Raw genomic sequence first — 25,437 nt, 5'->3', positions numbered from 1 at the left:
GTAAAAAGGTTGTGTACACTTCAAATTAGTCAGCTTTCTTTCTTTCTTTCAGGTCAAAAGGTTAGACTTTGGAAGCTATCTTCTCAATTAGAATGAGCTTCCTGTGCTGTTCTGCTGAGATGATTTAAGATTTTTGGGCCACAATTACACCGACCAGTTAAAAATCTTTGGTAGAGGAATAGATCATTTTCAGGGCTTAAATTTTGACTTGTCACAGTAGGGGAGGCAAAGGTGTGGCCTAATAATGATGGCTGCATCCCACTTAGGAAGGTACTGCTTTGGTGCATGCTGGGTGAAATGGCTTCCTGGAACCTCCATCATTAATTCCACCGGTGCTTTCCCTGCTGAGACGAGTCAAAAAGTCTGCCAAGAAAAAGGTGTAGAGTTGAGGATGCTTAGTGCTAGATCAGTTTGTGGCCATCACAGGTGCGAGTTTTGTATGTGTTCAACCCCTCTCTTCCACAGCTGGACACAGCTGGACACACACAACCATATTGCAGGCGAAGCACAGAAACACAATGACTATTGCTGTCAAGGAAAAATGAGGAAAACCTCAGAGTTTCATCGTCACTTTCAATTTGAAAGATCGTTTTGAACAATTTTCAATGCCAGCAAAACATGAGGACAAAGACACACACACACACACACACACACACACACACACACACACACACACACACACACACACACACACACACACACACACACACACACACACACAAATCCTTTTATTGGATGACTCATATTTCTATGATCCCTCCTTATGTGGATTTTTATAAACGTGTTATTCTGTGTGAAAATTCATTGTTTATTGGCAAAAAAAAATCCCAGAGCAAAAATTGGGGAGCTTTACTTTTCCTCGCCTGTCAGTGCTCTCCTCACTGTGACTGCTACACCTGCAAACACGAAAAACACCAGTTTATTTGTTTTTCCTGGAGGCTCTACAATTCCACTGAATTTGATCTACCATCAATCCATATTAACATGAGTTAGAGTCATTGGTTTTGGCAAATTAAAAAGCAGCTTTGAAAACTGCTTTTAGTTTTTTTGGGTTTCCTGTTTTACTTTGAAATCACTCACCTCTTATGTCTATTTTTTTTACTTGCTGTTCCCGCCAGCTCTTGAGCTGCTCACCTGTGTTTCATTAGCCCGTCAGCACCCTACGTATTTTTTGCTGCCTCTTCAGTCTTCCTTATGAGCTCATTGCTTTCCAGCTTTTGATTTCTCTTGTATGAATTCTGCCAGTTGCCCAGTTTTTGCCTGAACCCTGCAGTACTATGTGAATAAAGCTTGAAATTTGCTTCAAACTCCTCCTGTTTCGTGTGTCCAGGTCCTCAAAAAGCTAAAAATAGCTTTTGCTGGGTCACTTCAGGTAGGTAATCCAATCTACATAATAAACAAAACCTGTAGGAGGAGGGCGGTGCAAGTGCAGACTGCAACCACTGCTGGTTCATCTTTCCATTGATAAACAATTTGATGGGCACATATATTGTAAAATCTATAAATACATTAACAGAAAGTTGCTTTTTAAAGGTTTAATTTGCGCTGAAAAGAGATCATCCAGGAAACAATGCTGAACACACCAGCTCATTTCATCTTGATCATGTTTCAGGTGCAGTGTAGCTTCAGTGCCAACTCAGAGAGAACACTTTGTTTTATAATAGAATAAATATTTCAGTATTTATGTTACTCGACAACAAAAGGTGCTTGAATGAAATTTGACTGCTTGAATAAATCAGATGCAGATGGAGGACCGTGTCAGGTACAAGAGAAAGTAGTTTTGTTTTTTTGTCTCATCTTCCCTCTGGGTTTATTTTAGTTTAACCTTATGTCATTCTTTTCCCAAAAGTACACCCTACCTTTTTAATGTAGATGTGAAAAGAAGGACCCTTAATTTTGATGGATTGCTCAAGCAGATCCTAACTGCTGTATAATTAACAACATATGGGCACAGGCCATTGTTTTCATAAATGCACTGAAAAATACTTTTGGTTGAATACCCACATCTTCAGTTCGATGCAATGAGTGTGACTTAAATGCCCACATGGAAACTTCACACATTACCATTCATAGTTTGGCTAATTAGACGGGAGCTGCTGTGTCCGGATAGCCTAAAGTAATTAGTCATAGATTTATGATTGGACTTGCGGTGTAGCTAACAAACTAAAAGGGATTATTGCCCTTGTGAGGAATCGAAAGATGAGACTGCTCCTTGATAATAAAATGTATAAACTCGGATCTCCAGAACAGGGCAGTAGGACACAACAAGGACAGATGAATGTCTTCCAGTGTTAGCAGAAGTGTTGTAACACCGTACAACATTATCTGAATTTTCAAACTACCCTTGACAAAAACATTGAAGTGCCCCAGGGCTATCACACCATTTACTATAGCACTCTGACCTCTGTGATTAAATGTACATGTCTCAGAAATTCTTGCCTACAGAAGACTCGATGTCCAGACTGGACCCACTCAATTCAAATTACATTGTGTGTAAAGGCTAATATGTTATTTTTAATAGAAAACGCTAAATGTTTTGCTCGCGGGAATGAAACCAGTTATCATTCACTTATCGTCTGACCCTTTGTGCTTCAACGGGGGAGGTAAATGAAATATATTGGCTTGTGAAGGAGACATTTATGATAAGGCTGTGGAGGAATGCTGCCAGACAAACTGACAAGAACGGCTCTGTCTGCTCATCTGTAGTTTGCTGTTATTGTTGATCATTTTACTGATATTTGAGCCAGTTCTCATTCAGGGAATCAAATACTGCAGTTTTATCAAGGTGTTTTATGTTTAGGCACTAAGGTTAATGTGGGTACGATTAGGAAAAGATTATGGTTTGGGTTAAATTACAGAAGTAACATTGCAGAGAAATCCACCGTTTTATTTTGGACTCGTGTACTTGAACACCTGTCTACGGAGTCAAACTCCTGGGTTTGCTCCATCCAACCACTCTTTGCACTTTGTCCCATGACGCTCTCCGACCCAGCTCATCACATAAAGGACCTTGTGTGGATGTTTCAGATGCCAAAAGGCATCTTGTACTAATCTCTCTGACACCAACGGCTATGACAAAATGTCATTACTTGACACCCTGGGAATGAAAAGGGGCTCTGTATTCTCGAAATAGGACAAGTGGTTTGCGCTTGAAAACAAAGTACTGGCTGAACAAGAAGCTTTCGGTGGAGAGGAAGATCTGGCAAAACAGTTTATCAGATAGTTATACATTTCAAACAGCTGTATTGATTATGAAATGTTGCATTACAGTAGGCAGTGTTTGCTGTGACAGTAACAGAAAGGTCAATGGGCTCACTAACATGGCAAAGGTTTTTCCTCTGATAAATAAATGTAGGCCTCCACAGTGAACGTCTTTCTAATAGTTTTAAAAATGAAGTTTGCTACAAAAGATAAGCAGACAAACCACAGTGGAGAGCGGCAGAGGGGGAGAAAGAAGTTTAGTGCGCAGGCATGGTCAGGTTGTTGCGGTTTCTGAGGTTGTGAAACAACTGTTCATATGATGACAAGTTTACATAAAATGGTCAATAATGTATATTTCCATTGCTGTGCTTTAATTGAACAAAGTCAACAATATGTTAACGATATTTTCACCAGTTGCTTTGGATTACCCATCAATAGTGTGATTGTCCAATTTCAGTCTCAGCAGGTTTCTTGCAAATGTTTCACAATAAAAGCCTTAAACTATTTCTGTGTACTGAAACATAAGGGCTTTTAATTTGAAATGGATACAAGAAGTGTCTGAGTTTGTGTCCATTTGTAATGTAGTGGCGTTAGCAGAGCCAACGATAGCGAGGCTTCGAGTTGACTTCGGTAATCCGTCAATGTAATTTAAATGTCAACAGGACATTTCCATTTTAAATGTTTTATTTATTGACCTTCTTGCATGGCATACTCTTTAGAATTGATTCGATTTTTTTTTCAAGTGATGAAAATTTATTTCATCACTTGGGAATAAAAAAGTGGCCGAGCGTCATCCTGGTCTGCTCCGGTATCACTACACCTGTAGATGTATAGAAATGACAGACTTTTGTGGAAGGATAGTAACTATGCACAGTATACAGATGAGGTAAATTCTGTAATTTCAGAAATGTTTGCAGCAATGTTAGGAAAATATGAGACATGATGAAATTTTGATCAAGGAGGGGTGAGGGGTGAGGGGTGGGGGGTGAAAAACTAAATCATCTCAGTGCCTGTAAATACCCGGGCTGACAAAGGCAAAAAATAAAATGTCTCAGGCTTAAAGTGTTTTCTACTCAGAGTTTGCACAGTTTTGATATTTCATTACAATGTCAGAAAAATCGGCAACAAATGCCGTATGTGCTATACAAGTATCCCTAGAAAGGTGTTCTCATACTGTACTCCCAACAAGGTAAGAAAATAAAGTCGGGTTTTATCTGGTATGACTGCATAAATCTAGAATTCCTGCATTGTAATTAAGAGTTAACATTTCGGAAAATTTTTGCAAATTACCCAGTAAATGAGGATAAGGCAGCTCCATCCTAATGGGATGTTAAATTAAAGAACCTGGGGAAATGAAGCAGAGCTCGCACTGTATCACCCTAAAGCCGACACTGACAAGTGAGGTAAGAACTAAAGTGAGAATGAGTTGTTTCATTTGACTGTGGACTGTGTGTTGAACAGAATAACACTGTGATATGGTGCAATAATCTGATATTACTTCTTTGCTTTCCCATTTTTCATTATCTATTCTTAGCCATCTCAGGAGAGTCGTGTCTTTGACTGCTTCCAATGAAAGAAGGGTTTCAACGGTTTACTGTTGAGACATTTTTTTTTAAACACCAGAACTGTAATATTTAAATGCTCCTAATAGTACGGCGCTCGTGTCTCTCCTGCTGTCTCCTCTTCACACCAGGGGAATTTTGTTCCCGTGCAAAATTTAAGTGCATGTAAAAAAAAAATATCCTAAATCTGACACAATTTGGATCTGAAGTTATGTTTAGTGAAATCATAACATATGCTGACCTACTACGCAGTTGTCGCCACTCACAGTAGTGCAGAGTTGTTGCTTCCAAAAATAAGCACACAGTATGTGAATGTTGGTCGGTGATTATGATGATTCAGACAGTGCAACGATATCTCATGGAAAAGCATTGCAGTAAATTGCACAATAATGTGACTCACAGGATGACAACAATAGTGTTATTAGAGATGTAACTGTATTACTCTTCTGGACCAACCTTCAACCAGAGAGTGAATTATACGGAGACTCTAGTTTAGAGCCAAGATCCAATACCCGGTTCCGTAGGAGCTTGTCAAATTTGAGGCAGAATTAGCAGCAGCATTTTCAAAAGAGCAAGTTTTTTGAGATAAATTTGCAGACAACTTTATACAGCAGTAAGCACACAAGGTGATGCGCAATTACATTTTCTTTGACGTGGCTCATGAAAAGAAAAAAAACAAACACTGAAGAGCAAACCTTAAACTCTCAGTACACAGAATAAAACAATGAAAGTAAATAAAAAAGGATGAATATGCTCTTTAGCTGCACTGCAGGAGGACAACTTCCAAGGGTGCAATGTCAGCTATGTGTCTTAAATGTGTTTAATTTATTCTTGTCTGTCTGAGAGAAGAAAAGTCAAACCTGAAGTCAAGCAGTCCTAATTTTCCATTTTATTTGCAGAATTCTCTGTACTTGGCTTTTAGACACATGCTCACTGGCCAAATTAGGCTGCTACTAATGTTTTCTTTTGTCATCGTAGATTAATCTCCTAATTCTTTTACTGATCAACCGAGCCTCCAAGATGGCTAAAATGTTCCAGATCCCACTGTGATTTAAAAAAAAAAAAAAAAGAATCCAAATAAATTATATTCAGTTCACTATACAGAACGGGGGGAAAAAAAAATCTTCATATTTTAAGAGACAGCAAGTGTTTGGAGTTTTTACTTAATAAATAATCAAAATTGTTGGCAATTTTCTGTTGATCGTAGGATTAATCAAATATGAATTCCAAAATTTGCACAAAACCTCTTGATTCAAAAATGTGAAATGGATTTCTCTGCGGTAGCTGAACACTCATTTCCAAAGAATGAATGTCTTGCACTGTTTTTAATGGATATTTTCTCTCACCTTGATCCTTTTGAAACTGGTCCATTAGATATAAACCTGCACAAACACAGTATAACTGGAGAGTCAGAGGTGAAGCAGAGCAGCAGCCCAAATCTCTTTTAGTGAGGGTTGTTAGTTCCTTCTGATTTGTGTTTGGCTGCCTGTCACCAAACCCCATTCCCTGAAATCACATCACTATAATGGTCTAATCAGCACTTAACGAGCCATGTTACATAAAATCAATGCCCTCTTCTATTTGAGAATGCAGAATATTTGGAGGAGCTGATGAAGGCTCGTGGAAGGGGCAGGGAATGCTGTCGATCGAGTGCTGCAGTCGTTAGACAAGCAGGCCTGTTGAGAGCAGAGGATGCACTTGCCCTCTAAGTTCACTGATCCTCCTGAGATCCAAGCTTTTACAGCAAAATCCTTTGTTTTGCTGACTAATCGTGTATTGATTTTAACAAGTTGTTAAGCCCAAATAAGGTTGTCAGGCCACTGCCAAACAACTCCTCTACCTGTGGAGGCTCCAAGATCAAGCAGCTATGTATCTCCCATAAGGGAGCACCATTTGACTTCTCTCCTTGATTTATTGTTATGGGGAGAAATAGGATCACATTTTACCTGGAGGTGTTTTTATTACTTGTGCAACAGTTTAATAGGCAGCACAGCTCTACTTTTTCACCTTGTTCCATGTGAACATTTCCTTGTGGTTTCTGTGGGAGGAATGTGAGTCTGTGAAAGTACACAAGTCATGCGATCAAACTTCTCTCCCACGTGTTAAGTTGCAACAGAGTAAAATTTTCCAGGCCTGCAAAGAAAGGAAAATTACTAAATAAGTTAAACACTGTGGGTATCCCAAATTTGCTGATGCGTAGAAAACATTTTTTTGATGTTACTTGAACTGACTGTTACGCTTGGACTATCTGCTGTCAACAAAAGCCAGAGGGTCCCTCACATTATGCTTGATAGAGCTGCATATAAACATAATGCCAGCTTGTTTTCATTTCAGTAAACCTTGGAGCTGCAAATTGATAATATACTGGAGGCAACCCGGGGGTAAATGAATATATCCACCGCATGTGGGGATCTGGGAAGGGAGTGGAAAATCTCATAGAGCTACAGCACTACCCTGTGTTATAAAAACATATTGCATATAATGATACTGAAGAAGCATGGCCTACAGATAATGTGTAGCAATTTTCTAGAGGATATTTTTGTTTATTTAGTTTAGGTTGTCGAGCGTTTTTTTGTGTGTTTTTTTTCCATACAAAGACAGAGTACGGGTTTCAATGGTGGCTTCAGGGGAGGTCTGATTTAAAAGAAAGACGCATAAGCTGAAGATACAAAAATACACAACCTTTAAGATGAGACCACGTGCATAATTGCTCCATCCATGCCGGAGATAATTAATATCAATGACCCCGCTGACGTTTCAAATGCATCATACTGGGTTTAATGATGTTGTGTCATGAGCAGCCGGAGGTGGAGACATGCGGGTCTGTGTTTGCTGGCAGGCCCAGGCCCGGGGCTCCAGGGCTGACAGGCAAGAGCAGGTGAATAATTGTCGATGGCATTTTATTATATTGCTGGCATGATCTGATTTACTCCAGCAGCAAATGGCGGGAAGAGACTCGGTGTCGTTTTGGGTATTGAATTAACGAGGTTTACGCACAAATGAACCCCAAGCTGACTGCAGATGCATCATGCAGGATTAAATAGGATTTCCGTGTGGCTGTGATAGCTGCTCTGCTTGCTTCATTACACAACTGAATCACACCATACGTGTTGCGCTTCACTGTTGGAGATATGTTTTTGTTTTGACTTGTAGAAATGAGCCGGGTTGATGACCTGTTGAAGGTCAATGAGAGGTTTTAGGAAATTTGTCACATTTATTTATTTACTTGTTTTTTACCAACAATCAGCCTGATCGTAAATGTCCTCCTTCACTGCTGATGCAACCACAGAGGTTAAAATAGTAAATGCTTATATTTTTGTTTTGTTTTATCCATGAAATATATAGAAAATGGGTTCTAACTAGCCTAAGTAAATCACATCTGATGATCATCAGATTCCCTTGGCAATCATATTTCATTTTTATATTTCTGTGGCCTATACTGGCCTAATATAAAATATTCTCAAAATATCTTCAAAAGTGCAAAAACTATGAAACTGTCTCATGACAAACAGACACTTCCGATTAAAAAATAATAAAATAAAGAAAACTACAGTTCCCAGAGCATAAAAATAACTGCTGCAGGAAACTAGAATCCGATTGGTTTGTCTTAATCCACGTGACTTGAGTTGGACGAATGAGGAAGAACCTCAACAAGGAAGCGTTCCTGTCGGAACAGCAGACACAACGTGAAAGCTGAAAGTCAAGTCAAAGCAGATTACGGTGCGTTTGAAAAACCTATGCAATATATTGCCGCTTGTGTCTTCAGGTCGTCACAGCAGCACGTTGTGCTTTCAGCGTCTTGTTGTCTCGGGGTCGGGCGGCTTTTGGCGCGATGTTTCAGGCTGCAGCTAAAACGCTCTCTGCAGCATCGGCCGGCTTCGTTTCTCGGGGAATACTGCAAAGTAGTCGGTGTTATTGTAAGAAGACACCGACGAAACTCCGAGTATCTGAAGCGCTGTCGGGCGCCGAGTTGGGACAAAACGTCAAAATCCAGGTAACGCCTCTTTATCGCTTGATCAATTCTGGTATTTGGGCCCATAATGGGTTTCATTTGAGATCTTGATTCAAACCAACAACCACAAGTTTTTTTTTTTGTATCTCTAGTTGTTCTCAATTAGAATAAATGATCACAAGTTACTGGACTCACCAAGCGTGTTTGTCTGGTGTCTGAATGGGTACGTGGACTAACTGCGCGCAAACTGCGCAGTGTTTCGTTTTTGTGAAACTTTCGACTTCCACTCCACTAAATCTCAGAGGATTAGTTTGTCATTTGTTTTCTCCACTACATTTATCTGTAAAGCTTTAGTTACTTATCAGAATGCAATTTGAATTTATTTTTTTTTTTCCGTCCAGTGAAAACCACAGATGTCCAATTTTTTGTGATTTTTGTGATTTTTTTTATTTTTTTGCATTTGAATGTTTCTTATAAACTGAATGATGAAATGTGTTGAAATATTCTTCTTCTCAAGCCAAATAAACGATTTAAAAATAAACTTGGATCGTTTGGAAAATTCATCACCACACAAGTGAATAAAGATTCATTTTATGAGCTTGTTGCCTATCAGAGATATTTTCTTCTCATGGGATAGCGACACTAGAAATAGAAGATGAACCAACTAGTATAACCAAAGGTGCCTTTGATAGTAAAATGCAGATTAATGCTGTGTGTACTTTTACTTTTGATACTTTAGGTACATGTTGCTGATAATACGTTCATACTTTTAATTCAGTGAGGTTTTGAGTGCAGGACTTTTACTTCAATAAAGTATTTTATATATATATATTTAGATTTGAGTACATTTACTTAAGTTAAAGCTACTTTAAAGGTGAATTTGTTCAACAAGAATCCACATATTCTTCTTGAAATCCAGCCCCACTTTCACGCTGCTTTCCAAATAACTGACATTTTATTGAGAAAGAATGAGGAGTGAAATTCTTCAATTCCCAACATTCCTGGACATGCAAACCAAAGTGGGACATCTGTGTGCGTTTTGATTTGTTTCTGGTTTATAGGGATGGGTTCGCTCCGTTAGATCTCAGAAGGCCAACGTCTTTCTCCACGTTAACGATGGAAGCTCCTCGCTGCCGTTGCAAGTTGTCGCTGGTGCAGAGCTGAATGATCCGTGAGCACTTCAGTTTTATTCTCTGCATTAATCCCCTGCCACACAGTTTTTGATATGAAGGCTGCATGCACTTGAAATACTCCGACTTATCTTCCCCTATTTTCTTTTTTTTTTCCCCCTTTTAAAAATTAAGGTTGCTCGCATTTGGCAGTTCCGTTGAAATTACTGGAGTACTTAAGAAAAGTCCACATAAAAACCAGTCGGTTGAACTGGAGGCTGATCAAATCCATGTAGTTGGAGAGTGTAACCCTGTGGTAAGAACAAACACTCCACGTGTCAGCTTCAAATTATACCACATTTCTGCTGTAGGATGTTTTAACATTGGTCCTCTTCTTTCAGGATTTTCCTTTTAAAATCAAAGAGAGACACGGCCTTGAGTATATTCGACAGTTTCCTCATCTCCGGTGTAGAACAAATGCCTTTAGCTCCCTGTTGAGGATACGAAGTGAGGCCACTACAGCAATTCATTCATATTTCAAGGTGAGAACATCAGAGGAACAGATTTGAACAGAATTCACCGTCAGTTTTTTTAAATTATTATTATTATCTGACAGTTTTTCTTTTCTTTTAGGACAATGGCTTTGTACAGATTCACACTCCAGTCATCACCTCAAATGATTGTGAAGGTGCCGGGGAGCTTTTTCAGGTTGAGGTGAGTGTCACAAATAACTTCCAAAATTTCAGGTCCTGTGTCATAAATATAACAGTATGTGACCTTTATGCGGATCCAACATGTTCATGTGGTGTCACCTCTGGTTAACCAAAGCTCTGAAGGATTCATGAAAACTTCAAACCTCTGGGTTTTGTTTTTTTTCCACAGCCATCAGGCGCAGCCAGTGTAGAAGAGGAGAACTTTTTCTCTGTACCAGCCTTCCTGACTGTGTCTGGACAGCTTCATTTGGAAGTGACGTCAGGGTGAGATATCTATCGTGCACATTTGAACAATTCACATATCTTGCTTGTATGTACGTATATTTGTGCACATACATTGAAGTGTGTTTCTAATTATGCTTTGTCACTCGTACTCGTGCAGGGCTTTTTCTAGAGTCTACACATTTGGGCCGACTTTTCGTGCCGAGAACTCCCAAAGCAGACGTCACCTGGCGGAGTTTTACATGGTGGAGGCCGAGATCTCTTTCACGCAGTCCGTAGAGGATCTCACCAAGGTACACTGTGCCCTTGTCCTCAAATACAACATTGCTCTATGATATCAATCAAGTAGAACATTGGTCAACATGTCATAAAGCCTGTTAACAGATTTTCACTCAACACATATCTGTACATGCTATAGATTTTTATACATTTTGGCATGCCGAAATGTAACTCCTATGGCTGTGCCGAATGAACGGAGGTTTTTTATTTTTTATTATTTTCTCCTCTCACAAAGTTGCTTTGATGTTTGGGGGAAAACTAAATAGCAGTAAAGTTGTTTTGAAAGTTTCATTAATCAAAGCAGTCATCATCACATACTTGCTAATTCTCTAAATATGAGCCATGTGGATGAAGAGAACAAATGTCATAATATAATCTCTGTGTAGTAAGGTTCGCTTTTTACACTTACTTTATGTGACTTTTTAAACTGGCCCTTGCCTTGAGAGCTTTAATTATTAAACTTGGCCTTCTGTGTAGGTCATGGAGGACATGTTCAGATCTGCCACAGAGCATGTCTTGGCTCACTGTGTGGAGGATGTGGATTTGTTTCACAAGCATGTGACTCCTGGATACAGGGTGAGTCCTGAAGGACACATATTTACCTTGGGCACGTAACCTAGGTCCTTATACCAAGCAGCCATGAATGCATTTGACTTCATTATTGTCTCGGCTCACATTGTTCCCCCTTGCCCTCGTATAACCTCAGAACACTGTAGATGGCATGCTGAAGAAGAGGTTCCCTGTGTAAGTCTTTTACTTTTCTAAACTCTGCATTAGAACATAAATCAGATCAAGAATAAAGTCAAACTTTGAAGGCCTTTAATGTCTGATCCTGTCTACTTTAAGGATCACCTACACTGAGGCTGTCGACATCCTAAACCGCAGCTCTGAGAAATTTGCCTTCCCAGCAGATGTAAGTGGCATTGGTTTGATTTTGTCCTTGACTGTATATTTGCAGCTGGCACGGACCTCCACATTGACCTTGACTCTTCTTCCCCACAGTGGGGTTGTGACCTTAAGACAGAACATGAGAAGTACCTGGTGAAACATTGCGGCAACATTCCAGTGTTTGTCACTGATTACCCTTACGATCTGAAGCCTTTTTATGCAAGGGACAACCAGGACCATCCTGCACACACAGTAAGACCTAGTTACACTGTTAACATGCGGAGTGAATCAATAATTAAGACTCGTTTCCTTCCTTCTAATGTCAGTTGAGTTACTGTAGAGATTTGCATGTCTGTGCTCACTCTTGAGTGTCGTTTGCGTCCAGGCAGCTGCAGTGGACCTCCTTGTGCCAGGAGTTGGAGAGCTCTGTGGGGGCTCACTCAGAGAGGAGAGGCTGGATCTACTGAGGGCTCGGCTGGAAGAGTAAGAATGCATACTCCAGGGGGGTATTGGAAGGCTGGCGGTAATACATTTTGACTATAGTTGTCAATATGCGTTCAGTGGCTTTCAATTTTTCAGTATCTTCGTCTACTGGGATCAAGAATAATCCCAGTAGGGTCACTCAGGGCCAGCAGCTGCATTTTTCCAAGTCTTGCAGAGGCTGATTAAAACAAATGGGTTTCTATATGCGTCTTCCACAACAGCTCGGACATCATTTCTGTATTCCCACCACCATAGAGGACAACCAATTTAATAACGTCAGCTCTACAAACCCAGAATCACCTCGGCGGCAGAAAAACTATACTGTTACCAGACTGAAGTTACATGGTGAATATGTTGTGTAAAGTAAATTGGAAGTAACGGCGCATTTTTCTGGCTGTTTTACGTTGCTGTGGACAAGAAACAATACTCACATCTGTGTGTTGCTCCACCAGATCTTCAAAACCTCTTCTGAGTGTGTAAACCTCCACTATCTAAAGCAAAAAAACTGCAGTGCAAGTTAGTTTTGTTATGAGCACACACATGTTGCATTGATGAAAAATGAAAATGATGCCAGAAATAATTTATTGTAGATCTTGGGTTGCTTTTTTTTTTTTTTTTTTCACACTGACATCCATTGTTATATTCTTTTCCAGGGTTGGATTAGAAGACACCTACAGCTGGTAAGGAAAAGCAAAAACACGTGTTTATTAGCAATATTTTATAAGAAATGACTGCAAAGACCAACGGAGTTCTCATCATTCAATGTGTTTGCAGCACATTGAGTCTACGCCTGCTGTATGAAATGTGTTATACAAATACAGTTGACTTGACTTATGATTTTTTGTGTGTGTGTGTTTGCAGGTATCTGGATTTGAGGCGTTTTGGCTCCGTCCCTCATGGGGGCTTCGGACTGGGATTTGAGCGATATTTGCAGTGTATTCTCGGCGTTGACAATATCAAAGATGTTATTCCTTTCCCCAGATTTTCACATTCTTGTCTTTTATAAAAGACTGTTTGAGTGTATTAAATAAGTTTGTGAAGTTGGTTATTTTTGTTTTTTTATTTGCTGCTTGACAAACATTAAATGAATATTCAGCATTGTGTACATTTTTCTCAGTTTCTTGGTGTTTAAATATCAGTATTTGTTTTTGTTTTTTTAAATGTACCTGCACCTGTAATAAGACAACAATGACAACTGGATTTAAAATTGTATCTGAAAACAATATACGATAAGGAATCTTTGTCATTCACTGTTATTTTAAACACTTTTCAGTCACATCATATCATTCTACTTCCATAATTCAAAACAATATTAGTTGTAAGAACAATTATGGTGCTGATGCTCCACAAGATGGTGCCCTTTCACATTTCAGCCTATGACAAAATGCGAAATTTGTTCTCAGTTAAAGATATTAAAGTTATCTTTTTTACAAAACACAAAAAAGAAATGTCCTTCTTGGATATATATATATATATACTATACATGAATGTGGCGAGGCATACTAAAGCACGTTTGATTGAATCATTCCAAATCAAATGTGGCTGAATATTTGAAATAAAACGTTTGTATTTTGGGAACATATCAAGCAGCACGGATAAAATAGGTTTTATGAAAACTTGTTCTGGGATCTCGGAGCTGTGGCGAGCAGATTTCCCATCCTGTTCATCCCACCGCAGCCCATCCCTCTCTTTGCTCGGTGGGCGTGGTATGAGTTGGGAAAACAAACTGCAGAAACCCTGTGATACTTCCTCACCCTGCATCAGTAGAGTTTCCCCGCGGCTCCTCGTCAGCCGGCCGTGCGTAATTTCCCGAGCGCCGAGAATTGCAGTGCTTTGCACGCCGGTTGTTTCGCGCAGTACCACCAGGAGCGACTGGCTACATCTCCGATCAGCACTACTTTGATTTCTCTTCAAATGGGGGAAGCAGACTGCACCAGCGAGAGCCAAACGCCGACAGCACTTTGAACAGGCGAGCCCTCAAGAGACGTCATGTACTAGTTGACAGACGGCAGTTGTAGAGCAAGAAGAAGCAGCTGACACTGACAAACATGAGCGGCGGAGAAATCATCTTCCAAGGCTGGCTGAGAAAATCACCCCCGGAGAAGAAGCTGAGGAGATATGTGAGTGAAAATACACTTCCGTTTAGTTTGTCTGTGTTTAGAAGTTTGAGTGTCAAATTGACCCCGTGTGTTTGGTGCTCATCTGCATCCCGGATAAGTGGTGTCAAACTCCGATATTTGAAGTTCGGCAGTAGCAGGTGCATCTTCCATCGAGACCTGTCCTTTCACTTGAATGTCCCACACTAAGAAATACAGCCCACAAGAATCTAAAAATGTATTGTTTGCATTTTTACGTGGAAGGCCAACCATTGTTGGGTCCTATGATAACATGGAGGTAAGCCTGGGTAACACCCGACAGCTGTCTATAATTTGCGCTCCCAAATACACTTTATCCAAGCATTATGAGGTAATGTCTAATCAAGCATTGATGAGACTGGTTTTCATTTTAGCCAAGTTGACTAATAACAACAGTGGTGATAACGGCACAGTGCCTTGATAAGGCTCTGTAAGCCAAAGCTGCTAGATCTCTTGCACGGTGCTGGCTACAAATCAGATTATAAGATTTACTGATGCAGATAGAACCATGAGACAATCTCCTATAAATACAGCTGTCCGCTGTTTATGTATGGTGTTGCATTACCAGGCCTCCCCATGTTCCTGCTAGCTGACTTTGCCATGATGTCATCTCTGTTTCATCTGGAAATCCATCCTTGAATGTGTTCAAACCCCCTGTCCTGTCTTTTCCTCATTGTTTCCCACTTAAAGCTAGCTAATGTTTACACAGAGACCACCATGGACAGTTTGGAACAGCAGCTGCCGTAGTACGGAGGGAAAAACCTGCTTGGTTATAGTCCTGTACAGTATAAACAACAAGGAAAAAAATAAACTCACAACGCAGGATCGAGCCAATATAATGGCCTGCAGGCAAGAGAGCAGGGACCAGCCTCTCACCCCTCTTGCCCTGCTTCTCACCCTGAGAGATAACCTGTAAACAATGACACACACTCCCTCTTTCAGACAGAAAACATCATGTCATGAGATAGAGTTTCCAGAACAGGCTGACTTGTGAATGCAATAATCTGTCCATCTGAAATTCCTTCTACTTATTGGGTTTGGACAATCGGGGCCATTTATTTATCAGTATTGCTGTCATCTGACATAGTTAAGTTAATGAAGGGGAATATTTCCAGATACTACCTTCTTACGCTATCAGACATTCCAGTCTGAAGGTGTTTGTTGTGTTTGGGAACATGGTGCCGAGTTTGATCGGCCAATTATGCTGGAATGACTTAAGGAGGTGTGAGGAATGTTTTGTTTCAAATGCTACACCAGCTTACAGCTGGGCCACTTATAGGTGATTATTTGCAACAATGAAAATGTATTTTAATCCTTAACAACATCTTCCCTGTTAATATACAATCCCTTTCTATGACAAATCCTCCCTCAACCAAATGAGGCCTGCGTTTGTTAATCAGTTGTTAGTTGGTGAAATGATTGGTCATTGTATTCTTCCAGTACTTTCCACAGATGGTATCTGACAATGGCACACAGCCATGCATGTTCAGCGGAGTGCAGAATGCAGTACAGGGTAGGAAAAGAGTAAAAACTGGTCATACCACTGCAGGTCTGACATGCAAATCGTATGCAAAGCAAAATACACTTAAAGCCTGGATGCTATTGTTGGTGAAAGACAGGACACAACATGTTTGTACACAGTAACAAGCATGACTAGTCCAGGTTGAATGTTTTCTAATTGTTTACATATTTAATGAACTCTCAACAGCTCCAACCGTGAGAAATATATAGTTTCCGTGTGTGTGTGTGTGTGTCTCTCGTCGTTCCTCCCCCTGGCCCACCCCGAAACATGGGACAGCAGCACTACAGACATGTGTAGCACATTTTCACACGCACAGCATCGCCACAATACGAGGAAAACAGTCATGGTCTGAATGCTAAATGAATCACTCGGTTGGAGTTTATCTCTTCTCGGGGGCTGATTGAGTTTCCAGAGGTGGGCAGTGTTTTAAGACTTTAGTGGGCGGGGCCTGGATGCTTTTTTTGAACAATGTCCAGAATAAGCAGAAGGAACATGAAAACAACTGACGAATCCAGCACTTACCCAGTTTCTCTTGCATACTTCAGTTGAGGTCATTCTACTCATCAGGCAGTGATCAGACAACACACTTCATCTTGTCTACTAATGTTAACCCCCAAACAATCTTTTAGTTGTTGCTGCTGCTTCGCAAACAACCTCTCTCCTATTAAATTAACGTGCTGCCAGTAAAAATACAATTGTTGACAATAGTTTTTCTTCCTTAGAACAGAAAAGCTCCTCTAACCTCTTCGTCACCCATTTCTTCCCAAATAGAGGAAGACTGTCTGTGTTGACATATGCAGAATTATAAGTCATCTAAATGAATCATGCATGAGTGATTTGAACTTCATATGCTCAGTGTGAATCACGCATGTGCCGTACTGTAAACAATTTAATTCCTGTTCTCAGGTCGGGATCAAGCTGTTGTTAGCCAAACCCTCCCGTCTGTCCGCTGTTGTATTTGACATCACAAACGTGTCTGTTCAAATACAGTAAAGCATTGCCACATTCCAGACAGATCATATCTGCGAGGTGGTATCTGCTGCTTCTTCTGTCTCCTGCTTACAGTTTCAAAGGGCTTTACCGTCCTGCCCTTGTGGATGGCACACGGGAGGAGAGAGGAAGAGAGGTGGTGGTGGAGGGGGGGCAAAGAATTTTTAAAGGCAGGCATAGCAGAGCTGCAGCAGCCTGTGTCCCACTGTCAGCTGCCGGGTCTGCTGTTGTTTTGCAGAGGGGCTTTGGGAAGTCCTTGCCCTCAGAGGTCAACTCCGAACGCCTCCCAGTTCCTGCTTTGACAGACACCCAGCGCTCACACAGACATTTTCCTTGTTCCATTTCATCTGCGGGCCTTTCCCCATAAACTGCAAAACTGGGGTGGCTTTATGTGACTGAGGTATCAAAATCGGATTAGTTTACTGTCGTTAAATATGTTCACTTCAAGGGATCTTTGTGATTGACGTAAGGTTGCCACCTATAACCATTTTGATTGTTGACTAATTGTTTATTATTTGAAAGTAAATTTTGCCAGAAAAGTGCCTTATTGAGGAAAAACATCCCCTTTAATCAGATCAAATCATTATTCCTGGATTTATCTTGTGTATATTAGCAGTCTTAGTTGGCATTCACAATAACTTAATACATGGAAGTCACATTTATGTCACAAAATCATAGTTTTTTTTTTACTTTTGCTTGACCAACCCAAAATACATATTTCTCTCACACTTACCTCCCATTTGAAAAATCTTGTTTGCCTTTTATGAACTTTTGTCATCGTACGTTGCCCTTTGCCATGAAGCCTTTTGGTTTGGCCTTTGTGTTTTTGATCCAAAATGTAATTCTTTAACCAATAGCACATGCCAGACTTCCTCTGGATGGTACCTCCAGGAAGTGTTGTGGCAGAGGTCCCATGACAGGGACAGAAATCACATTGGTCTTTGAGTATATATATATATATATATTATATATAAATGCATTTCCATCTCTCATGACTTTATCAGTGGAGCTTAAAATAGTGCCGTTCTGAAGGAAATTAGATCCCGTTGATTTTTGTTTTTTCTTGTGATTTGGACCAGCAGTGAGAATGGTTTGGCTTATTTGCTGAACTCTCAGTAAGCACACTAACACACGGGTGATGGTTCTTAAAATTATGTTTAGAATTCAAACACATAAACACGTGACCTAAACCACTTCTTTGATTAATCGGCTTTTACTTTTGGCCCCTATGCTGATACAGAAACAATGCAGTTCAGTAATTATAATAGTTTATTGTGCATTCAAGCTCTGTTTTGACAGTGCTCTGACAACCACAGCATAAAATGACCACTAATTAAATATACTGTAAATTGGTTTGTTCCATGTCAACCCAAGTGTGGCTGTGTCCTACTTTGTCAAGAGTTTGACATCTCAAGTATAGTATCATTTGATTGTGCCATTGTAGCAGAATGGCTTCTGTTTTTTCCCACGTATACAGGAATCATGCTACTAGCTGCAGCTTGCATGTCATATGACTGTTATTAGATTGGCCTGCTGAAGCAAATAGGCTTTGAAGTTGTTATGCGAGTCAGTAGAAATGCCTTTTGCCCTCTTGCTCAGCGGCATTAAATTCCAAAAACATACAACTTGGAATGATATAAAAATGTAAACGTTATAAGCAAAAAGTTTTGATTAATGATAATAAGTCTGAGCTGAATATCAATACCAACATAAGAGGTTAAGTGAGAATTGCTTTTCTTGGAGGGAGAATGTGACTATTCGTACGTCGGAAATAAACACGCCTCTGCAAGCGGAACCTCAGGTGGGGGATTGTTTCTTGGTGGCAACTCCGCTGATGTTTTTGTGTGGAAGCACTTTTTATTAGCTCCATCACTTATTTGGGTCTTAAAGGGATACTTGTTAGGCAGCGGACTGTTTGAGGGATTTTAGTTTTTGGTAAATTAATCTTGATACAGCTAAAAAAAAAAATCTGACTGATTATATGCATATATTATATGCCAAACAGCTATATATATATATATATATATATACACACACTAAAAAGGAAAATGTATTTATGTTGGTAAAATTTGTAAGCTCATTGTTGGATTGAGGACTAAATTATTTGTAATTATTCAGTTCAGATAAGAAAATAACTAGCTGTTTGTAACGGTCATATATAGTTTTATGTGTATTGCAATTTTTTTTCTTAATTATTTAAGGGAACAGGTTTTAACATTTTTATTTTAAAAACTTAGTGCTTGCTCAAACCCTCAGATATGATTCTTAAGTGAAGTGGCCAGTCACTTTTGTCTTAAATTAAACCAGCTAAAGATACTGTTTAACCTTTTGAGGCAGTTGCATTATAAAATATAAGTGTAACACTAATGGCTCATTATGCTAATAATGGGCTGATGATGTGTTGTCTTTCTATTTCGTGAGAAACATTTGCTGCAATAGTTTGTAGGAGTTGGAAATGTGTACACAAATACTTTTAAGCTGTGGTTGTGGTACAGGTGTCTGTGGTAGTCAAAATGAGAACTGCTACAAACATGCACAGGTTTCTATAGATGATTAATAATTTCGATTTAAGAAACTGTGATCTAGTGGGAAAACCAAGTGTTCAATTTAAATAATTTTTTTCATTGACTCATAAAGCCCATTTTTACACTTTCCCATAATTTAGTTATTTATGTATTTTTTTGATTTTATACACTTTATTAATCCCCGAGGGGAAATTTCTTTTTCTTTATAAGTTCTATTTAATATCAACATTGCTCGGGGACTCTTCTGAAGATCCAGACCCTAATGAGTCATTGCAGCTCAGTCAGAGGTGCTAAAATGTCCTCCAGCTGAGTTCAGATAAGAATAAACTTGAATAAATATAGCTAGTGTACAAATACAGACTTCCAGTTCTAAAATAGAGTAGTGTGTGTACTGGATATACAGAAACAGTGATGTTGATCATTGTCCCGTATGAGACGAAGATTTTCTAGTGACGTTATGCACCCACTGGTAGGCATCTTGAAGGTTCGCAGCCCTCGCCAGTGTTGTGTTATACTCCACCCATTAGAACAACGAAGTCCCCGATTTGACTATACACAGCATAAAGTAATCTGGATGCCATTAATTGACAATATGTTATTAACCTTTTCATCTAATAAATGGTCTGCACTTGTGAACAAACTCAAACTGGAACAAGATCATCTTTAATCAGTTATAATTCTACCATGATTAATTTCTGAAAGGCACAACAAACTCTTGCACATGATACATTGCTAAGCTGTTAATTCATCAAAACAATCAGGAAGTCTGTAGTACGCATGTAGTACACTTATTTATTATTCATCAATTAATAGTTGCTTTTTATAATACTTTACAGAGTGATTAATATAGATATTTAAAAAAATGTGTCATGATGTCATACATGTAAAGATCTTGATCCACATATCAGTGGCTGATTAATATTGCATGTAGTTGGCTGGGGACAGCAGCCTCATAGACGCAGTGATTTTTGCATTGGAATGATGGTCCAACAGATTAAGTGGCTGAGGGCAGACTTTACGCGCCTATGCAAATGCTTCCACTTTGTGGGCCCTTCCTGTTCCATCTGAATTTTATTTGTGCACCTATAACTTCCTTGCAATGAATTAGAAAGACCAGGAGATGCTCACTGCACGCCCTCCACACACAGATGGCAGAGGCAGGGGAAGCAACACAAAGAGTCTGATTAAAGATAATGCTTCCCGTTAGTCAAACTGTCGGGGTGGGCTCACGCTAAATAAGCCCAGCCTTTTGCTGATACGGAGACATGGCGAGAGATTACTCATTTTCCTAATGATGGAACTGTTCAACTGCAAATTGAGGCTGATTATGTCTACTGAGAGATTTTTAGAGGTTGTTTGTCATCGCATGTGCAGCACATTTCGCAGATCATTGCCCCATGAAGTGAGTGAATGAGAACTGTGTAGGTACCAATGCAGCATCCCTCTCAATCATCGTCACACCTGTAGGATGAGGCTTTCCATCAAAGTCACATGATTGCATTGTATGTGGACTCATATTTGCTCTGATTCTGTGAAAGCAGTGTCACATCAGGCTCAAATCTTCATGCACTGAAAGATTTTTAAAGCCGACATCTTGCTTAAAAGAAGAATGTGAAGTTGTGAATTGCACAGATGATGGAAACATCAGGAGTTAAGTGTTCCTTCCCTTCGTGCTCGAGACGGCCCTGTCTGTGTTTGTACTCCATGGCTAACCTCCCACCTTCTTTATTAACACACAAGAATTTATGGCCCTGTTTGGGTCTTATCTTTGTGTGTTATGCTCAGCAGCTGCCATCCTTCCAAGGTCAGTGTTTTGACTATTGGGAAACATGAGCAGTTTGATTTCAATTGCACGAGTGCTCTAATGCATCTGTTGGATTTAAACTCCAGCAGCTTTATACTCTGGGAAACCGCTTTTTCATGTTTACCTTACTGGGGACATGGATGGGAGAAAGCTGTGCCCAACCCAGGAGTATCTGGATCTCTTCACCACTTGGAGCAGATAATGGTCTGGACCTGTTGAAGATACACTCTGTTGGCACACTGTTTGACTGTGTTTTCTTTGTGACCTGAATTTATTAGAAATTCTTTGGAAATGCCTATTTTAAACGTTGTCAGGGACAGCTGTCTGCTTAACATCTCAGTCAGAGCCAAGATGTTGAACCCTGTGTAAACTGTACAACTTCCAAGGAATCCTTTGCGATTTATTTAAATAAACATACATGGATGTCATAAGAGTAAATACAGACACTAGCATGTCTATTTTAAGTAGATTTTCTTGCCCCTATTTGAAAGTTAAGCATCACCATGTTTTGCTTTTCCTGATTATTGAGGTTGAATTTTGTCATTTTGGAATATGGAAGCTTGGAAAGCATTAAAATGCAAATTTGAAATGTGTTTTTATGCTGTCACGTTCTTTAAATGCAACTGGAGAACATTCATCACTTGCTGAAGCGCCCATCTGTTTCTGGAATGTGGTGTGACGTGTGACCCGCTATTGATTAGGACTAAATAATCAGGGCTCTGTCGTCATTGTCTATCCAGCTCTGTCCCCTCTCGCCACATTCGCCGGAATCACAAGTGTTTTGGCATTCACACATACAAGCGTGACCATTTTAACAGTCCTCCTTTTTAATTAATGTATTGTAAAATGGTCTTCACTACTGTCCTTTTGTTGAGAAGAGTTTTCTGGAAAAAAGGACATCCAGCCATATTGAGGCACAAGTGGGGATATGAAACTATGTTTTCTATACCTACTGACAACCAGAAACCTTTTTGAATCAGTGAAACGAAAGGCTCCATTATGCTAACATATAGCTGACAGTATCCTTGAATCATTTATAATAACTTTAATTATAAGCTTTTAAAATAAGGTTGCTAGAAGCAAAGGGTGAAGATAAAAAAATATTGATGAAGTCAAGATGGGGACAAAGTGTCCAGTGGATCACTCTCAACTCACCTTTTACCATAATTAAGCAGTAACGGCCAAGTGCTAGTGCATTTTAATGCCGTCCTATCACTGTGTTGTTAGTGAGTGTGAGGAAGAGCGCTGATGTGTCGTTGCTCTGCAAACAAGTGTCACGGCGAAGCATGCAGTACACACGCCGGCCCATTACAGCAAAACATGAAATAGCTATGCTTTGGCCTGTCTGGGCGTGACAGTTACACATTTATGAAGCATGAAACTTACACGCATGTAAAGGTCATGTGATGCGGGATCATGTGACCAATGTCCCGCAACAGAGGCAACAAATGACATTTTCTGGTGGCTCGGTAGCATTAGTCACAGACTGCCATGCGGGATTATGAGGTTTGAATCCAGGAGACGACAAGCATTTTGTTGAATTGTGTAAATGTCCCACCTACACAGGCCAAAGCGTGTCTATTTCACGTTTTATGCCGTGATACCGGGTTGTGCTCAGATCAAACAGAAGACATGTTGGGTGAAGCGTCCTGTTTGACTGTAGTCAAGTAAAGATGACCAGATGTAAATCCCTCTACCGCGACATGACCATTACAAAAGCTGGTACTTGATGAGAAAATGTACACTCAGCCTCAGCTCTACAGTGTTTGTGCAGCTGTGCAGCTGTGTAGTGTGTGTACGTACTGCTGCTGCAGGTAAACCAAAGGAGGCTTGGTCAAAGACAACAACCTGCTGACTCCTCATCTACTGCTTTAATAGGAGCAGAGGTAAACGACACTAGTCTAACCTTTAACTTGAATAACATATGTGTTTGGCTTGGATATTTCCTCTTGCACATTTAAAAACATGTTGACTGATACTTATCATCCAGCCTGTTGACACAGCCTACTACTAAACACACACACGACGTATTGCTCTGTTGCTGTAAAGGGCACACCTTAGATAATTGTTTAGGCCGTGACGATCCCTCTCACGTCAGTTCATTAGTCTGTGTTACTGGGACTTGACTTATTTTAACCGTGTTTTACAGTACATGTGTAAATCCAGTGAATGATTGTTGTGGTGTATTCACTGTCACTGTGTACTTATATTCCAAAATGTGATATAAAGCCTTGGAGAATTATTAACCAGAAAACGGTGTCCTTTTCATTTCCAAGAATGGAGAGCTATTGTATGAATTGGTTTGTTTTCCCCCAGAATCATTGTTTAGCATCCTGACAAAAATAGAAAAAACATGTCTACTCATCAACATCCAATAAAACAAAAGGAACTGGCTGGATGGACTAGTTTTGATCCTATTTTTAGAAGCTAACCCGCTCAAAAGATTGTCTTCTATTTTTTTGTTATTAGATGTTTTCCTTCCCAGTCATCTAAAGTAGATGCAAACATGGAAGGCTTTGTATTCCACTGTCGTCTGTTTATATCGGTAGCTGGCTGCAATCAGCACAGCACCAAATGAGACCATGTTGGAACAAGGTAAGATCAAGCCTTTATGGAATGATTGTATAAGACTAAACACTGCGTGTTCAGAGATACGGATGGCTGCCCTTCTTCTTGGAGAGGTTCAAGTGCTGGCAGGCAACTTAATTTTTTTTTTCTTTACAATCTACAGTTAAGACTCTTACAACCCAAACAGCAAGGGTTTCTTTCCTTAATATTGGGAAGCATTCACAAACTTGTGTCTTTACTGTTTTTCTCATTGAGTGAAATTTAGTTTTGCACTTTGTTGTTCTATTTTCCGCTTAGATTTTATCTGTACTGCAGAAAGAGCAGACAAACATGATGAACGCAATGGTGGTACATGGGAGTAACACCATGTTCCATGTGATTTGCTGTGTGTTGTCAGACAATAATATAACTCTTTGATATTAAGTTAGTTTCTGGTGTGATTAGTGGCCTGGCACGGAGCTATCTCAGTGGTCCCGTGGACTGTCCAGTTCAGTTGTTAACAAGGCCAGCGTTTCTCTGCTGAGCCCTTTTTTCTGTTGAACAACGATGCAAATTTAACTGAAGCCGTGAGGGGGAGGGGAAGATTGGAGAGACGGGATGGTTCAGCCTAGTTTTACAGCTTCAGCCCTCACTTCCCAGGGCTCAGGCAGTGATTGATGGGCTTAGGCATGCTCTGTAGGACAGGCGGTGGGTGGGTTAGTTCATTTTTTGTTGTATCCTCCTCCCCCATGATTTACTTTGCCATGCAGGGAAGTTTGCTCAAATTTAAAAGAGTGCAGATGAGAGTGCGCAGGAGAGAGAGAGAGAGAGAGAGAAGCTCAACCGCCAGTTGTGTTGTTGAAAAGGCTGATTTAAAAACTGATTGCTCATAACGAGGAGCTCAGCAGAAAGTATGACAGAGGGAAACATTATTAGGGCCCGAGCACCGAAGGTGCGAAAGCCCTGTTGTTATATCGTACAATTAGTATTCTCGTTCCTTATTTTTCTCCGCAAAGAACTGCCTTTTTGGAGGCTTTATCATATTTAAAAACTCATGAATGTTGATACACATATCTCTCCCCCGGCGAAACATGTCGTATTCTAGTGTAGTCGCGAGTGGGCGTGGCCAAATGGCTCGCTAGCGCCCCCTAAAGAGATGCCCTGGCGGCCACATTTACCTACATGCACGTAATCTGGTGGACATCTGTATCACACCTCGACGTAACGATGCGATGTAACCACTGGAAATGACACTTTTTATACTTTCACATGCAACTACACGTGAACCTAAAGTCGAGATCAGAATAGCTTATAAACATGTGGTTGATGATATATCGAGAAATTTCGTTCGACTTTGTCAATGGGCGTCGCCGTGGCGATGCGGCAAAGTTTGATGTCTCGCCGTGACACAGGAAGTTGATGTTTAAGGTCAACGGATGCTTGAGACCTCATGAAACGTGTGACATACATGTGATATGTGTTTTGCGAGTGAGCGTGGCCAAACG

The 25,437-nt window shown here is 40.1% G+C and overlaps 2 protein-coding genes across 3 annotated transcripts in view; both read left to right on the top strand.

Annotated features, from left to right (window-relative positions):
• Positions 1-8,433: 8,433 nt before the first annotated feature.
• nars2 (asparaginyl-tRNA synthetase 2, mitochondrial) lies at positions 8,434-13,512 on the top strand. Its single transcript, XM_069716308.1, is given in 15 exon segments — positions 8,434-8,546; positions 8,549-8,757; positions 9,777-9,886; positions 10,020-10,140; positions 10,226-10,366; positions 10,458-10,538; positions 10,707-10,801; positions 10,920-11,052; positions 11,516-11,614; positions 11,745-11,782; positions 11,885-11,951; positions 12,041-12,178; positions 12,312-12,409; positions 13,063-13,089; positions 13,271-13,512. Coding segments are annotated over 15 exon segments (1,548 nt in total). The 5' UTR covers positions 8,434-8,500; the 3' UTR covers positions 13,416-13,512.
• A 655-nt stretch (positions 13,513-14,167) lies between these two features.
• Positions 14,168-25,437, top strand: part of gab2 (GRB2-associated binding protein 2) — a 34,452-nt gene continuing 23,182 nt past the window's right edge. For both annotated transcript variants that reach the window (XM_069716305.1, XM_069716303.1), the window contains exon 1: positions 14,168-14,529. In XM_069716305.1, coding sequence (XP_069572406.1) covers positions 14,458-14,529 — 72 coding nt within the window. In that variant the 5' untranslated portion in view covers positions 14,168-14,457. The remainder of the gene's footprint in view (positions 14,530-25,437) is intronic.

Source organism: Brachyistius frenatus, unplaced genomic scaffold, assembly GCF_029030835.1.
Source record: "Brachyistius frenatus isolate BFR_SWC_R1_liver_20210118 unplaced genomic scaffold, ASM2903083v1 Contig_155, whole genome shotgun sequence".
Taxonomy (NCBI): Eukaryota; Metazoa; Chordata; class Actinopteri; family Embiotocidae; genus Brachyistius; species Brachyistius frenatus.
This window is presented reverse-complemented; position numbering and strand designations above follow the sequence as displayed.